The 17362-nt window shown below is 58.8% G+C and overlaps 1 protein-coding gene across 1 annotated transcript; it reads right to left on the reverse strand.

Annotated features, from left to right (window-relative positions):
- Positions 1–7444: 7444 nt before the first annotated feature.
- ARF5 (ARF GTPase 5) lies at positions 7445–17101 on the reverse strand. Its single transcript, XM_075924207.2, has 7 exons — positions 16942–17101; positions 13285–13365; positions 11135–11244; positions 10141–10212; positions 9362–9487; positions 7982–8068; positions 7445–7840 (listed from the first exon to the last, which is right to left on the reverse strand). The coding sequence occupies exons 1-6, from the start codon at positions 17006–17008 to the stop codon at positions 7982–7984; spliced, it is 543 nt and encodes a 180-aa protein (XP_075780322.1). The 5' UTR covers positions 17009–17101; the 3' UTR covers positions 7445–7840.
- Between the last annotated feature and the right edge of the window lie 261 nt (positions 17102–17362).

Genomic DNA, 17362 nt, shown 5'->3' on the forward strand with positions numbered 1-17362 from the left:
ACAGCCGCACCCTCACACTCCACACCAGTGTGGGAGAAAAATCAAATAACTCCAATTGTGTCTAAGGGGGGACTGTGCAGAAATCAAAACTCTCTAAGGCTGTGTCCAGACTCAGGAGTTTTTTCGAAAAAAGTAGCCTTTTTTCGAAAAAACTTCCCCTGCGTCCAGACTCAAGCCGCGTTCTTTCGAAATTAAATCGAAAGAACGCGGCTTTTCTTTCGATGGCGGTAAACCTCATTTCACGAGGAAGAACGCCTTCTTTCGAAAGTTCCTCTTTCGAAAGAAGGCGTTCTTCAATGTAAATAGGGCTTCTTCGAAAGAGAGCATCCAGACTCACTGGATGCTTTCTTTCGAAAAAGCAAGCCGCTTTTTCGAAAGTTCAATGTGCAGTCTAGACGCTCTCTTTTGAAAGAGGCTTGCAGTCTAGACATAGCCTAAAAGAAAACTGCTGTAAGGGTTAAAAGTTTTCCAGGCCTCTCTCCCTGTAACAGAGAGAAATCAAATTAACTCTAATCAAGACCCTTCCAATGCCTATCTCAAGTTCATGGATACTCCTAGTCTGTCACAATTTGTCATGTAAACCCTTATCTTTGTCACAGTTTGCCTTGTAGACTCCTCCACTCAAGTTCTGATGTGGCTTTGTACTGTAAAACTTACTTCTAGCACTCCTGGTGTGAACAGAAACGTCTCCGAGTACTTCTGCTGAGACTTTGATATGTTAAAGAAAACAAACAACTAAACTGTCTGAGCATCCTGTATAAAGGACCCCTAAACCTGTCTCGGGGCTGACTGCTATTGCTCTGCTGTCAGCCTGCATGCATGCATAATAAAGTTTTCCTTCTAGGTTTCTCTCCTGCCTCACTGATTTGACTTCCAGCCTCGGACCCTTCTGGGGCTCTGTACCCCAGGGGAGCGAGATTTCCCCCACACCAGTCACGCTGAAATACGATCCTATTAGGCTGCTAAGGCGACGATCCAATCGAACACCTCCAGGTAAAGACCCGAGACCAGTGTTTCCCAACCAGGGTTCCGCCGAACCGTGGGGTTCTGCAGACCATCGTCAGGGGTTCCACGAGAAATCGTGGAATAAATAAGTAATTTTTTCTTAAATGTAAGCTGACATATATATAGAACAGCTCTTCACAAGTACATTTTCTTGACAATAATTTAGCAGTAATTGAATTGTGCTCCCCGCTGGGAACTTTTTCTGGCCAAGCAAATATTTTCATAGGTAGGGGTTCCTTGGGATATGAAAAATTATTTTAAGGGTTCCTCCATGGGAAAAAGGTTGGGAATCACTGTCCTAGACCATTTAAAGAAAACCTAGCGTGCTAGTTCTCTGGCTGGCATGCACTCACTTACCATAGCTGTGGTTCTAAAACTCTTATTTTGCCTGGGGGTCCTCACATTTCTATTGTTACACTGCATGGTCTCAGTCTGGTTCCTGTCTGATGTATACAGAAATCTGCTAGCTGTAAGTTCATGGAAGGTGGTGGGATATAGCTGGTGAGCGAATTATATAATACGATAGGTTTGGTTAGTTAAAGTGCAGGAAAATGATTGGCCAAGGCATTAGCTGAGAATAGCTCTATCTACATTGGGGGCAAAGGACAATTGCCGGAAGCTAGCCCCGCTAAACACTGCGTTGCCTGCGTTGCCGTTTCTGGTCATGTGGCTCCGTCTGTGTGAGAACCAGGGACGCGGGAGGGTGAAAGGAAAAGCCCTCTTCCCTCCCTAGGCACAGCAGGAAGACAGACAAACTCCAAGTTCCCCTCTCCCTTGCACCTGACGGAGCCTTGTCCAGCTGTGGGCGAGGGTACGCCCTCTCCCCGCAGCTCTGTTGAGAACGGACGGCCCATCCCCAGTCGTGACTATGTGACACCAGACAGTCACATGGCCAGCCCACGTCCCCCACGGGACCCTGGCAGAGCTCTCTGATGGCCTGGCGAGGCAGAAGACATGTGCCATGCTCCACTTCCCTTCCCCCTTCCCCAGGATGTACCGGACAGGCAAGAAGCAGAGCAAGGGGCTTGGGCAGCATAACTGGGAGGCAGCTGTTACCCTAGCGGGTGGGGTATGATGGAGGGCAGTTGCTGGGATGAAGGAGGCAAATTTAGCACCCACCTCCCCCCACGCGATGGGGATGTGCCAGAATTTTCAAGCCAGGGTGCCTAGAGTTAGCACTGCCCCCCTCCCCATCTGTTTTTAAGTTACCAAATAGAAATTGCTCAATTCTCAGGGCGGGCTATAGGGCTAGCCTGCCTGCCTGCCTGCCTAGAGATGTGGTTTTGACCACAGCTGTGTCTACATTGGCGCGATCTTGCGCAAAAGCGACTACTTTTGCACAAAAGCTTGCTGCCGGTCTACACTGGCCGCGAGTTCTTGCGCAAGTCCACTGACGTTCTAATGTGTGAAATCAGGGCTTCTTGCGCAAGAACTCCGAGGCCCCCGCTCAGGAATAAGCCCTTTTGCGCAACTGTTCTCGTGCAAGAGGCCAGTGTAGGCAGGCAACATGAATGTCTTGCTCAAGAAAGCCCGATGGTTAAAATGGCCACCAGAGCTTTCTTGCGCAAGAGAGCGTCTACACTGGCACGGATGCTCGTGTGCAAAAGCACATGCTAGTGTTGACGCTCCCTTCTGGAAGAGTTTTTGCACAAGATCATGCCTGTGTAGACGTAGCCACATATGTTTATTGTAAGAAGTTACAATAGGTTTACATTGGCAGGTTGCCTGCAGCACAAGAGACTAACAGGCCACATCCTGTATGCTGAGCGAAGGCAAAGTTAGGAGTTTTGTCTGGGGCCTTTCACCCAGAGAGCAGTTCGCTCAGATGGGTTCAGGCCCTTTCCCCAGACAGACGGTGGTAAGACAGAGGGACTTTCCACAGCATAGGGGCTTCCAGGAATCCCCTAACACTCAGCAGGCCCACCATGACGTAGGCAAACCCGAACCAGCTGGTTCAGACCACACTGAATATCTGGGTAGGACAGAAATAGCAAACGTGACAGAGAACCACAAAGGGCCCATGGTAACGCACTGACGCGTATGAGAATAAGCTGAGATCGCGGCTAGCCTGACCTGTAGGAAAAAGACACTTCACCATGAGTAAGGGGAGGAAATACAAAGAAGGAGAAAGGGAAGCGTGGATCAAACGGAACGTCAGCGTGACAGGCGGTTAGAGGCATCCCAGCCTAGGGGCGGTGGGAGGAGGAGACGGAGTCCCTGGGAGGTGCCAGCATGAGGCCACTGGTGATGACGGGACAGGTGCAGGTGCGGGGGAAGACGGTGGCTAACCCCTCGGGTTGTCCTAGAGGGAACGGGGTGAGCACAAGGTACGAAATACAGATGCACAATCTTTCTATTAAGCGCCCACCGTGCTTGTCTGTCTGGCATGGGACTTTCAACTTGCCGCTCCTGCGCACACGCCAATACGGTCGCCCCTGCCAGTTCCTGGAGGTGGCCCGCTTGGCTCCGTGCCATGCTGCACAGTTCTCGGCCCCCCCGCCAGCTCCCGCAGGCAGCCCGCTGGGATCCGTGCAGCGCAGCTCCTGGCCTACTGGCAGAACGATTGGCTGGCTAACAGTTAGTGACCGCTTTGAATCGTACTTCGCCATCCAATCTTTTGCCTACATCGCTCGCTTAAAACTTTATTTTTGACTTTTTGGTGCATTTTGTTCTTATTTTTAGTCTTTCGGCGCTTTTAGAGAAGTTGTCTTTGTAATAAGATGTTTTATATTTTTTGTTATTTCTCTTACGAAATTGGGGTGTGTGCACTACATGTGCTAAACTACATTTGCAAATATACTTGAGTTCCTAGAGTGTGCATGTTGCATCTGCACAGCAGGGCTCCACACCACACAATAACTGAGCACCAGGCCTGGCCCTGGGACAAAGGACCCGTCAACCCCAAAAGGCGGCCACTGGACATTTATCAGCCATCGCAGATCAGGTACCATGGGCCAGCTGCTACCAGAGTGGGATGGGGCAGGCCACACGCGCGCCCCAGCGTCGGACGACAGGACATCGCTCCGTGGAGACAAGGGCAGGCCTCGCACACAGGCGAAAGTCAGTCAGGGGGGCCCAGTGAGAGATTGGCCGGTTGAGGGTGGGGATCTGGATGCTGCTGCCACTTTGGGCCATGCAGCCACAGCCCACCCAGGCTCCAGCCCCACCGCCCTGGACAACTTGTGGGACCAGGCAGCTGCGCGTGCCGGCTCTGCGGGTGGGGCGAGGAGCCCGGTGCTGCTGGCTGACGGCTCCCGGCGGGGCGCAGGTCGCCTGGCGTGAGCCAGAGGGGCCCTTTCCTGCTTGCGCAGCACCTGCTCCATCGGCCCTGGGATGGAGGGGGCCTAGCAGAGTCGCCATAGCGACGGGACCTTGCGCAGGCCGGGCGGGATCAGGCGCCACAGCCTCCCCAGGCTCAGGCATGGCGGCTCCGGGCCTGGCCGTGGAGGCGCTGCTGAGCCACTGCGTGCCCCCACGCGACCGAGAAGGCGCCACCGCCAGCCGAGCTCTGCAGCGGGGAGTTCGTGCTTCCTACAGGGCCCTGGCAGCTGCAGCCCTGGGACTTGTGCGTGGCCAGTTCAGTGCCACAGGGCTTGGGAGCCGCAGAGGGGGCCGGACGCCCTGCTCCAGCCCGAAGACCAGCTCCGCCACCTCAGAGGCCAGGGCCTGTTTCAGCATCTGGGTTGGCCGGAGGGCAGGCTCTGCTTCCTGGTGGTGCTCAAGGGCGACCTGATGGAGGCGCAACATGCAGAGGGGGTGCACGTTAGGGTGAGGGGGATCCAGCGGCTGGGCAGCACGGCGGCTCCCCCCACACCCCTCAAATCTGTGCCGAGCCTCCCCACGCACCCCAACCCTCTACCCCGAGCCCCCTGCACTCCACCCCACACTTACATTTCTTATAGGTACTGATGTATCACAATGCCCCCCTCCACCTGCCCGGGGGCTGTGATAGGACATAAGAACGGCCGTACTGGGTCAGACCAAAGGTCCATCTAGCCCAGTGTCCTGTCTGCCCACAGTGGCCAATGCCACGAGCACCAGAGGGAATGAAAAAAACAAGAAATCATCATGTGACCCCTCCCCTGTCATCCATTTCCAGCCCCTGACAAAGAGAAGCTATAGACACCAGTCCTACCCATCCTGGCTAATCGCCATTGATGGACCTACCCTCCATGCATTTATCTAGTTATTTTTTTAACCCTGCTATAGTCCTGGTGTGACGGCGCGTTGGGGGTCTCCTGTCTCCTGCACCCCGAAATGGCACAAACAGACCGCACCAGCCGGTGGAATAGAGGAAGTTTATTGCCTCTCCAGGATACAGCACAGCACAGATGTAATCTGGTCACAGAGCTGGGCTAGGATGCCTCAGGCCCCCTTGAGTTGGGGGGAGACTGGGCCCCTAAACTCCAGCTCCTCTCCCTAGGCTGTCTCCTCCATCCTCACAGACAGCCAGCCACCAACTCACTAACTTCCAGCCCTGCCCCCCAGCCAGGGCAGCCTTCCACCTTCCTTTGTTCCTCTCCATGGGGGGTGTCTGGCCACTGGTTCAACAAGTTTGGCATTAGCTTTGCATAATGAGGTTTTCCCTGCTGGGTCTTGCTCCAGACAGCAGGGGTCACCACAGCCCAGCAAGTACCCCCACTACGTCACACCTGGTCTTTACAACATCCACAGGCAAGGAGTTCCACAGGTTGACTTTGGACTGAGACACAAAAAACTTCCTTATTGATTCCATTTGGTGACCCTAGTGCGTGTCATGCGGAGTGGTGACGTAGTGGGGGGGGGCTGTCTGTTCTGTACCCCAGGGTTCCCCTGTGCAGTGATGTGCAATCCCCAGCCAGAGCAGTTAGCAAAACTCTTCCTGGGGGAAAGACAAAGGAAGGGAGGCAGAGACGGCCACTTGGCTGGGGGGCAGAGTCTAGGAGCGAGGTTTTATATTGAGGCAATAAGAGATCCTGTCTTATTCTCTATCCCTTTTTTAATGGCTCCTAACACCCTATTTGCTTTTTTGCCTGCTGCTGCGCACTGAGTGGATGCTTTCAGAGAACTCTCCACCATGACTCCACGATCTCTCTCGAGTAGCTATAGCTAAATTAGGCCCCATCATATAGGATGTCTAGGCGGGATTCTTTTTTCCAATGTACATTACTTTACATTTATTAACATTAAATTTCATTTGCCATATTGTTGCCAAATCAGTTTGGTGAGGTCTTTTTGAAGCTCTTCGCAGTCTGCTTTGCTCTTAACTACCCTGAGCAGTTTGGTATCATCTGCAAATTTTGCCACCTCCCTGTTTACCCCTTGCAACGCAGTGGGGGCATGCGGTCTGCTCTATAACCCAGTGTGCTATGGGGGTGCCTTGCTGGTTGCTGGGCTTGGGCAGTGGGTGACCTGCACTGGCGGCTGTTTGTAGCACGGCCCAACAGGACAGCGGATGAGTCACTAGGCAAGAGTCTCACAACCTGTCTGACCGGTCGCCTCCCAGGGAGAAACACAAAAGGAGGAAGGCAGGGTCCAACTCCTGTCTGGGGGGCAGGGCTGGAGGTGAGTCAGTTTTTGTCTGGTATCATGGAGGAAGCAGCCTAAGCAAGGGGCTGGGATTTAGGGGCCCAGGCTCCCCCATCTCAAGGGGGTCTGAGCCATCCTAGGCCTGGCCCTGTAACTAGATTACATCTGTGCTGTGCTGCATCCATGGAGAAGCAATAAACCCCCTCTTGTCTACTGGCTGGCGGAGTCTGTTCGTGCCACTGGGGGGGGGAGGGGGACAGGAGTCAAGGAAACCCCGAGGCAGCATCACACCCCTTTCTCTAGATCATTTATAAATTAGTTGAACAGGATGGGCCCCAGGACAGACCCTTGGGGGACCCCACTAGTTAGCTCTCTCCACTCAAAAAACTGAGCATTTATTCCTACCCGTTGTTTCCTGTCTTTTAACCAGTTCTCAATCCATGGAGGGACAGTCCCTCTTATCCCATGACAACTTCCTTTGGCGAGGGACCTTGTGAAAGGCTTTCTGGAAATCTACATTACTTTCAGCCTTCATCCAGAGGATCAGCTGAGTCCAGCTGCCACGCATGGGACAACAGGCTGCTTGCTGCGTAACCAGATCCCACCAGCTCCTTCCACATCTGGAGCAGCTGGCTGCCTATGCCCAGTCTCATCCTGCAGGTCCCAGTGCCCCTGGCACACTGGGAGCGACAGCCGATACCAACACTGCTGTGCAGAGCACCCAGGAGCCAGGCTCCGTATTCAGAGCGGCCAGATACCAGCGCAATGCACCCAACCCCTTTTCACGCCAGTGCCAGGTGCACAGCACACCGGGGACCCTAGCCTGACACTCTACAGCCCAGTGTGTCCCTGCAGCTCCCCCTCTTCGCCTCCTTAGTGACCCCAACTCTCCCACGAAGGCCGGGATTGCCTGCCGGCGAGACCGAGAGAGGGCGTCGGATACAAACTGGTGGAGTTTTTATTACTCAATATACAATAGCACATGACAATCAGAGTCCCAGCCCGGCCCAGCCCCCCACCCGCCCCCAGAGGAACAATTATAAAGTTCGTGGAAGGACAAAAAGGAGGAACGGTTCCATTCTGCAGGGCTGGGATGGCCGAGGCTGTTCCCTGCGGCATCTCTCCCAAGCTGCCGGTGGAGGTATCTGGAACATAGCCCGCCCCAGCGAACACCACTTCCCTTCCTTCCTTCCTTCCAACGGGCCCCACGGGGACCCGGCCCAGGCTCCACGCAACGAGAACACATGCACTCGGGGTGGGATGGCTAGCAGGAAAGTGCTGTCCGGGCACTAGCGGAGCTGCCTGAAAAGTCCTCAAGGTTCAAGTTCTACCAGATAAACACACAGATCATTGAAGACGAGGTCACAGTGGGGAGAAAAAAACAAAGCCAAAAAACTAACTAAACCCAGAAGGGCGATCCCAGGTGGGCACGATGCTCGTCTGGTCTGTGGGCCGCCTGGCCACCCACCTAGCGCTTGGAGAGCTCATGCGATAGCCAGTCCAGTCCGTCGTAGAGACCAGTGCCCTGCGTGGCACAAGTTGCTTGCACGTACCACTGAAAAACCAAGGGAAAGGAAGGGAATCAGGCAGCAGGCAAGACAGAGCAGTTAATACTCGGAGGTGGCATTTGGTGGGCCAGGAGCCTGAGAGCGCTGCAGCGTGTGGTGTAATGGGGGGTGCCTCAGTTTCCCCACCTGTGACATGGGGATCATGACTCCACCCTCGTGCACTTGGGACAGGAGGGCTGCTGGGCTAGTTTGTAACACAGGCTACGTCTACACTGGCATGATTTTCTGCAAATGCTTTTAACGGAAAAGTTTTCCGTTAAAAGCATTTGTGGAAAAGAGCGTCTAGATTGGCACGGACGCTTTTCCACAAAAGTGCTTTTTGCGGAAAAGCGTCCGCGCCAATCTAGACGCACTTTTCCGCAAAAAAACCCCGATCGCCATTTTCGCAATCGGGGCTTTTTTCCGCAAAACAAATCGGAGCTGTCTGCACCGGCCCTTTTGCGCAAAAGGACTTTTGCCCGAATGGGAGCAGCATTGTATTTCCGCAAGAAGCGCTGACTTCTTACATGAGATCGTCAGTGTTCTTGCGGAAATTCAAGCGGCCAGTGTAGACAGCTGGCAAGTTTTTCCACAAAGGCAGCTGCTTTTGCGGAAAAACTTGCCAGTCTAGACACAGCCGCTGCGTATCCACAGCCCCGCGCGGATACAAAGGTCTACTCGGGGAGATCTGTCCGTGTCCGCTGAGCCACCGGGCTCCGCTTCCAGGAGATGATGCACCCAACCGGGGAACGTGGCCCTGTTGCTCCTGGGAGCCAGCAGCCTGCGCCAGCAACTCCTCCCCGCCATGCAGCTGTACCACCCCACTGCTGCCGCCACTGGTACTGTACGACCCCAGACAGGCGACCATGAGCGTGTGGGTGGTACAGTCGCACTGCTGGGAGGGGCTGCCAGGGCAGGGCGCTGGCGCCCAGGAGCGGTGGGAATCACGCTTCTCTGTCGGGAGTAGAGCCCTGCCAATCACGAATACCGACGTCTACCCACAGGCAGACATTTGTATCCACGCAGGAGCACGTCCTCGTCAGCGAGCAAGGTCTCCAGGTCTCTCCAGCCCAACGAGACAATTGCTGGGAAACCCCCAGCTCGGTGCCGAGAGAGACCGGGCCAGGCACAGTGCAAACTCCATGCACACCCCCTCTGCCACGGCGCCTCCCAATCCTGCAGGAGACCCGCACTCCAGGCCTCGGCCCGCAGCCCTGCGCCAGCTTCACAGCTCAGGGGGCTGAGCCCTGGAGCGCTGGTCGGAACGGAGCAGGCAGCCCACCGTCCCCAGCCACACTCACGGTTCTGCTGCGCAGCGTCTGCAGGCCCAGCTTGTCCGTCAGCTCGCTCACCGCCATGGCGTTGGGCATGTCCTGCTTGTTAGCAAACACCAGCAAGACCGCGTCCCGCAGCTCGTCCTCCTGCAGCTGCAAGAGGGGAGGCCGAGCCAGCTCAGCCCGGGCGGAGCGGGAAGGCAGCCCGGGAAACCAGCTGGCTCCTAGGGCCAGTCGCAGGTACCGATCCGGGACTCCAAAAATCTAGTTCCATTCCCACCGCTACCATCGACTCCCTGGAAGACCCCAGGCAAGGCCCTTCTCAGCGCCCCAGCGGTTACAATGGGGGCAACCCAAAGCCTGCCTCCCTCCCGCCCTCGCGACTGTCCGGACAATCGGAGCAGTGAGCTCCGGGCGGGGGGGGACACGGACTTCATTTCTCAGCTCCCAAGGTAGAGCACTGGGCACCCCCGCCGGCGAGGAAGCAGTAACGTTCAATTCACTCCCAGCACCAGGGATCTCCAGGCCTGCATAGGTGACCTCTGAATGCAGGCGTGTCTGCTGCAATAGCATCTAGGCGTCTAAGCTTGGGGATACGCAAACTTCCTGTTCGTTTGGAGCTCCTGCTCCAGACAGGACTCTGACTCAGGGCTCTAGAGAGCCTCAGGCGCCCTAGATCCATGTCCTATTACCCCTCGGCCGCTAGGCCTTCCCACCCGGAAGATCCCATCGCACTTGTATGCTCCACCTGCCCTCCCCAGGGCTGAATGCCTGGTGTCTCGCTCCAAGCCACACTCCCCGCTCACCATCTTCTGTAGCTCATCCGCAGACTCCTGCACTCGCTCTCGGTCATTGCTGTCCACAACAAATATGAGCCCCTAGGAAAGAGACACACCAGCCCGTTGGCACTGTGCCACTGCCGGGGCCCACTATAAGGAACAAGCCCTGCCCACCCCCATCTCTTCTCCAAAGCCTTTCTCCAAGTCAGCAACTAGGGCTGGCGTGCTTCTTCGGGCCGAGCAAACCCCGCCTCTCCCCCCGCCACTTCCTCGCGGGGGCAGGGAATGCCCTGGGGTACTTTCCCAAAGCCCCCGTTGCAGAATCTTTAGCCATCTCCCCCCTACGTGACCTTGCTACCCCCACAGGAAGGGGTCGGTGGTAGGGATGTAAGCAACTGGCCGGCAAGCATAGGCCTATCGGGTAATCAAAAAGGAACTCGAATAGTTGATTCTCCCCTTGCTGCCTCCATCAGAGAGCGGCAGCAAGGGTAGGGGAGCAGGAGCCGGTGCTGGGGGGAGCCGGCTTAAAAGCACCATCTCTGTGGGTTGCAGGGGAGGCAGAGGCACGGGTGAGAGCCAGGAATCAGCTGTCCCGGCTCATGCCTGTTCCCCTCCCTCCCCGCTGCACTCCAGCCTTTTAAAAGCATGAAGAGCCTAGCACTTCCTAATAGATTTAAAGGCAGAGCCGCAGTGGGGTTATAGCTCCTCGAGCCGGGAGCAAACCTGCTGTGGCCCTGCGGTTTCTCCCTTATCGATGGAAACTCCATCGACCAGTCAATTTGTTGACTCGACGCAATTTAACATCCCGGGTCAGTGGGCAGCCACGAAATGCTGGGAAGGCCAAAGCTGCTGTGACCAGGGGAGGGCAGGAGCAGTGCCCACGGGACTAGGTCCACCAGGTTCTTTGCCGTGGAAGCCGTGGCTACGTCCTATTCCAATCTGGAGAGGCTCAGTGGATCCCTGTACAACAATCCCCCCTGCCCAGAGGTCCCCCTCCCAGCGGCTGTGCCGCGCCGCCCACCTGCGTGTTCTGGAAGTAGTGTCTCCACAGGGGCCGGATCTTGTCCTGGCCGCCCACGTCCCACACGGTGAAGCAGATGTTCTTGTATTCCACGGTCTCGACGTTGAAGCCTGTGAGGGCGGCAGGAGCGAGAGGAGACCGGGTGTCAGTAGGAACACACGCGAGCCGCTGCTGAAGATGGCTCCTCGCCGTGGCAGCCTGAAAATTGGCAGGCCCCGACAGGAAGTACCAGCCACCGCCAGCGCAGACACCACAAGAGGATGGGGGTGGGGGTGCATGAGCTTGGGGGGAGGATTCATGGGGTGGCAGGCACCGCGGAGGGGCGTCAAGCAAGATCAGATGCAGTGCAGCATCCTTCTCCGTGTGGGGGAGGGGAAATGGACTAGCCCCCCAGAGCGCATAGCCATCCACTGTGCAATGCAGCTATGCCATGGGATTACACACCTCCACCCGTACGGCCGGCTCCCTCAGCACACTGCTTCCCAGCCGCTAGCTGTCAGCTCGCCTAGGCTGGGAGGGCCAAGCCGGGGTGCCTTCCAGCTCATGCTCACCTGCTAGCAGGGAATTCTGCGTGGCAAACTCCGGCTTAGCCAGCCTTGAGCTTGCCAAGTCGTTCTGCCCAGCAGCGCGCAAAGCACATCCTCCTACTTTGTGTCTCAAGCAGGCAGACGAGTCTGAATACACACTCATAGACTAAGGTCAGAAGGGACCATTACGATCATCTAGTCTGACCCCCTGCACAGTGCAGGCCACAGAATCTCACCCACCCACTCCTGGAATAACCCTCTCCCCTCTCTCTCAGATATTGAAGTCCTCAAATGGTTTAAGGATCCCAAGATGCAGAGAATCCTCCAGCAAGTGATCCGTGCCCCATGCTACAGAGGAAGGCGAAAAACCTTCACGACTATACTGATGTCACGAGGGACAAGAGGGAGGCATTTTTACCCCACTACATCTCAGACTGGAATGACCGGAAGGGAACTGCCACTCAGCTTTACTCTAGTCCATTTCCCATAATCAAAATACTCCTATTACCCCTTTTTATTCACACACACACACACACACACACACACACACACACCTGTACCGCAGGCAGCAGGGCTACGCACGGCTGACAAATACAAGTTTGGCTACATCGCGGCGAAGGCCAAATCAAGGTCAGACGACGTGTACAGCGCCAGAGCGAGCCTTTCAACGTGACAAGGGTCCGTCCCAGCAACCCAATCTGCTCTGCTAACACGAACCATCAGCTACTGGCTCCTCTGCGTAGGTGTCAGCTCTCGACTTACAAGCCCCGTGACAATAGCAAGGGATGTGGGGGCAGGGAATGGAACAGGCGGGGGCAGGGCATTGGGACCAGGGGCATCGGAAAAGCCGTGCCCGGGGAGCCTAGGGCTGGGGCAGGAGAGGAAAAGCAGCAGAGCTTGGCAAGGAGCCCAGGACGGTAGCGGCAGAGAAAGGAGCTCTACTGACAGGCATGTGGGGGCGTTTGCACAGCATCTGCCTCGGCTGTGCCTGGCCCAGGCAAGTCCCTCGCTTGCTACACCGGCGTCACAGACAACATGCGAGATAAACACCGCAGAGCTGAACTGACAGGAAGCCTCTTTCTTCTGCCGCAGCCACGCGAGCCATCAGACCAGCCCCTCGCATGCTGTGTGCGTCGGGAGCAGGGCTGAGACACCCAGCCAGGGGGCTAGGAACACAGACAGTGGTGCAGGCTGGATGGGTGCACACGCATCGGGATGACCCTGTGTTAGCAGGCTCCTCGGGCCGGGCTGGTACAAGGATCGCGGCTGGGGAAGTCTAGCCCTGCAAGCGGAGGAGACTCTGGGGAACCGTGGTACCTCGTCAGGTGCGGCCGAAGCCCAGCAAGTCACACAAGCTGCACTGCCGTTTAAAGGCCCCTCCAGCGACGCAACAGGAGCCATCCTGTCCAGCTCCCATCCCGAAAAACCACTGCATAACAATGCCACAACACAGCCACCGCTCACCAACACCGCCCTGCTAGCACCAGGGGAGCCGCCTGGAAGCACAGCCCCACTGCCAGCCCGAGATGGGGGTCGCTTCACAGAGCTTGCAAACCTGGGCACACTCCCCCCTCCTGCTGGCAGAGGCAGACCAGACACAGGGCGCGGCTTTTCGCCACTTACCGATGGTGGGGATGGTGGTGACGATCTCGCCCAGCTTCAGCTTGTACAGGATGGTGGTTTTACCAGCAGCGTCCAGTCCGACTGAAACGGCGAGACAGAGGGGGAATGATCACTTCCCAGCAGGGGGGTGCAGACAGGCACACGGCTCCTGCCTGCAGCCCCCACCCCCACGTGTCCCCCAGGAGCATGCCCACCCCAGCAAATAGCAAACAGCACCCCCTCTTTCCAGGAGGTGCTGCAGAACAACGCTAACCGCTCTAAGAGCCACGTGCATGCGCCCCGGGGCTCAGACAGAACCGTTCTAACCAGACAAACCCACCCACGTCCCCTTGTGCACAGCCTACCGCAGGGCTGCCACGGCGCATCCATTCACGCAAGAGGTCTGCCTAGTATGAAACTCACCCCCCTCCCCGGCCTTTTGGGGCCTTCCAAGCCTGAGATAGCCCAGAGAAGACGAAGCACACCCGCCCGCTGTGGGGCAGAGCTCCAAGCGCCTGCTCCCCAGAGCGCTCTGCGGTGATCAGCTCTGAGGGGAGAATCAGGCGAGATTCCCAAACATTCTGCTCCCTCCAGTGCCCAGATGCCCAGGGCAGGAATTGCTGAGGTGGGCCAGCTCTGTACATCCCTATCACCAATGAGTAGTCGACAGCCTAGTCGACTAGTCGCTTCCCCCCTTTGCTGCCTCTATCAGAAAGAGGCAGCGGGGGGGGGGGGGAGAGGAGAGAAGAGGAGGGGGTATTTCAAAGCAGCAGTGCTGTGTGGAGTCTGGGGCCAGATCCCGGGCTCCATGTGGCGCTACTGCTTTGAAACACCGCATGCAGCCCGGCCAGCTGGGGTGTCCCCAGGCTGCATGCGGCGTTTCAAAGCAGCGGAGCCCGGGGTCATCAGGAGAGTCCCCCGCTGACCCTGGGCTCCACACGGCGCTTTTGCCTTTCAAGTGTAGCAACAGACCTAGAGCTAAAAGACAGAGGCGTCCTACCGACTAATCAAATAGTCAATTACTCGATATTTAACGTCCCTAGAGCAGATACCCCTCAAGCCCCAGCTCCACGAGCCATAGCCAGTGAACAGCAGAGTCCGGCGTGGGGCAGAACACGGGAGCATCCAGACAGTTCAGACCAGAGTCTCCCCACCCAAAAAGACAAGGTGCTTTTTACAGAACAGCAGAGGACAGGGATCTGTGGGAATTCGGTTTCCCTTTTCTCCTCTGCTTGGTCGGACCCACATCCGAGTCCCAGACTTTACAAGGATGGCCCAGAAGGACGCTGCCCGAGGAGCGGGCTAGCTCAGGGTACCGGGAACAAGCTATCGAACACGCTGGCAAGGCACGAGTCCGACAGCTGTTCTGTGTCTCCCGGAAGCAGCACCCAGGCCAGTTTGTCTCCCTCACCAAACTACAAGCACAAGAGGCCCTGCCTGGCTGGCCCTTGATTGGCTCACGGAGACTGAGCACCCACCCCCCAATCAGAAATAGGGTGCATGGAGGTGGAAAGGAGCTTGCACAGATGGGCTGAACCTGGAGCACTCCAGGAACGTGCCTGTCCAACAGCCAGGAGCTTCTGCTCAATAAGAAGGGGCGTCACCCTATCTTGCAGAACCCACCCCCCTCCAAATCTGCCATTCTTACTTATTTGCCCTGCAACTGGGCGGATAGATCCCCTCCTCCACCAGGCTCTGTAAACCCCCTGCTCCAAGCTGGCAGGGTTAACAGCCCCCTGCTCACGCCGTGCACTGCAAAGCGAGCCAGAGCTGCCGTCGCCAACTCAAAGCCAGGCGAGCCGAGCGGACCACAGCCAGCCTCGGTCCCCCGCGCAGCCTGGATCTCGGGGCACTTCCCTCCCCACGAGGCGTCAATTGGGCTAGCCTGGGGCACCCGCTGAAGGCACCGGCCCCGCTGATCCTGCTGAGTGGCTCGGACCCCATCTCTGGCACGAGAGCGCGCACCCCGCCACAGCGCAAGCATCCGCTGGCTGGAGCATCCAGCTGCCACGGGGTCAGGAGGCGCTCCGGTGCCCAATCCGAACTGCGTTTCGGAGAGACTGGCCTGATGGCTACCGGGTTCAAGCCCCTCTCCTAGGCCAGGGCTGTTGGCTCGGCTACCTCCTCCCCCCTGGTTCAGGGACACAATTCTGGCCTCTCTGTCACCAAGAGCTCTTCACACCCAGCAAACAACAAGCTCAAACCCTGTTGCCGTCTGCAGAGGGAGCCTATGCCTGGGGGACGTGGAGGGAGCCTGCGCCTACGATCCTCATTGCCCAGCGAGTCACTGGCCTCTCCTTGAGGTGTGCTCTCTAAACCTGCAGAAACCAACGGGTGGGGGAGGCACAGGACCCCTCACTCGCATGGGTCTCAAACTGGGGGGGGGACGGGCCAGTCGTGAGCCCAGCCCCTCCTGGCAGAGGGCAAGAGGCAGCTGGACAATGCAGGAAGAGCAGGTGCTCTGGCTCGGCAGGGCCGCTCAGCTCTGCAGGGCACGTCTCCACCAGGCAATGGCTGCCCTCCCCGATGCTCTGGGATAAGGGCAGCTGCTGGCAGCGCCAGGGTAGAGCCGACTGCCCCACCACTGCTCCAGGCTGCCAGCCCCGACGGCCCAGCGCCTCCGCTCCCACCGTCAAAGTACTGACCTACCTTGGGATGGAGGAACTGAGCGCACAGGGGGGTTAACACCCCCCCCGTCCTGCAACCCAACCCCACTGCCCCCCAGGAACACAGCCCTGCCCATTCTCCAGAGCCCTGCACCCCCCCGCCCTGCATCCCGCCCCTCTCCCCATATCACCCTGCCCCCCCCAGTCCCGCAACCCAACCCCACTGCCCCCCAGGAACACAGCCCTCCCCATTCTCCAGAGCCCTGCACCCCCCGCCCTGCATCCCGCCCCTCCCCCCATATCGCCCTGCCCCCCCCAGTCCCGCAACCCAACCCCACTGCCCCCCAGGAACACAGCCCTCCCCATTCTCCAGAGCCCTGCACCCCCCCGCCCTGCATCCCGCCCCTCTCCCCATATCGCCCTGCCCCCCCCAGTCCCGCAACCCAACCCCACTGCCCCCCAGGAACACAGCCCTCCCCATTCTCCAGAGCCCTGCACCCCCCCGCCCTGCATCCCGCCCCTCTCCCCATATCGCCCTGCCCCCCCCAGTCCCGCAACCCAACCCCACTGCCCCCCAGGAACACAGCCCTCCCCATTCTCCAGAGCCCTGCATCCCCCCCCTGCCCGTTGGGCCCCCCCGGCCCTGCGTCCCCCCCCGGCCCGTAGGGCCCCCCCGGCCCTGCGTCCCCCCCCGGCCCGTAGGGCCCCCCCCGCCCTGCATCCCCCCCCCGCCCGTAGGGCCCCCCCTGGCCCCGCGTCCCCCCCCCGCCCGTAGGGCCCCCCCGGCCCTGCGTCCCCCCCCCTGCCCGTTGGGCCCCCCCGGCCCTGCGTCCCCCCCCCCGCCCGTAGGGCCCCCCCGGCCCTGCGTCCCCCCCCCTGCCCGTTGGGCCCCCCCGGCCCTGCGTCCCCCCCCCCGCCCGTAGGGCCCCCCCGGCCCTGCGTCCCCCCCCCTGCCCGTTGGGCCCCCCCGGCCCTGCGTCCCCCCCCCCGCCCGTAGGGCCCCCCCGGCCCTGCGTCCCCCCCCCCGCCCGTAGGGCCCCCCCGGGGGTGGGAGGGGGGGACGCGGCCTCACCCATGAGGATCCGCATCTGCTTCTTGCCGAAGATCCGCGAGAAGATGGCGGAGACCGTGAGGCCCATGGCTGGGGAGCGGGAGCCGCGCTGCGCCCCGAGCCTGCCGACACCGCCGCTGCGAGCAGCCTGGCCCCGCCCCCGCCCCCGCCTTGGCCCCGCCCCCGCCCGCTGTAGCCCCGCCCTCGGCAGAGCCCCCCCCCACCGAGCCTTAGCCCCGCCTCCTGGCAGATCCCCGCCCCCAGAGCTCCCTAGCGAGTCTTAGCCCCGCCCCTGGCACAGCCCCGCCCCCGCCCCCGCCCGCCGTAGCCCTGCCCTCGGCAGAGCCCCCCCAACGAGCCTTAGCCCCGCCCTCGGCAGAGCCCCCCACCGAGCCTTAGCCCCGCCTCCTGGCAGATTCCCCCCCCACAGAGCCCCCCAACG

The sequence above is a fragment of the Pelodiscus sinensis genome, chromosome 1, assembly GCF_052426305.1.
Source record: "Pelodiscus sinensis isolate ZL-2025 chromosome 1, ASM5242630v1, whole genome shotgun sequence".
Taxonomy (NCBI): Eukaryota; Metazoa; Chordata; order Testudines; family Trionychidae; genus Pelodiscus; species Pelodiscus sinensis.

Bases quoted from the DNA above. Each gene is read 5' to 3' on its own strand.
- ARF5 (XM_075924207.2), bottom strand. From the start codon at position 17,008: ATGGGCCTCACGGTCTCCGCCATCTTCTCGCGGATCTTCGGCAAGAAG. The intron at 13,366-16,941 runs GTGAGGCCGCGT...TCGCCGTTTCAG, and splicing joins GCAGATGCGGATCCTCATGG to TCGGACTGGACGCTGCTGGT. The intron at 10,213-11,134 runs GTGGGCGGCGCG...TCTCTTTCCTAG, and splicing joins ACTACTTCCAGAACACGCAG to GGGCTCATATTTGTTGTGGA.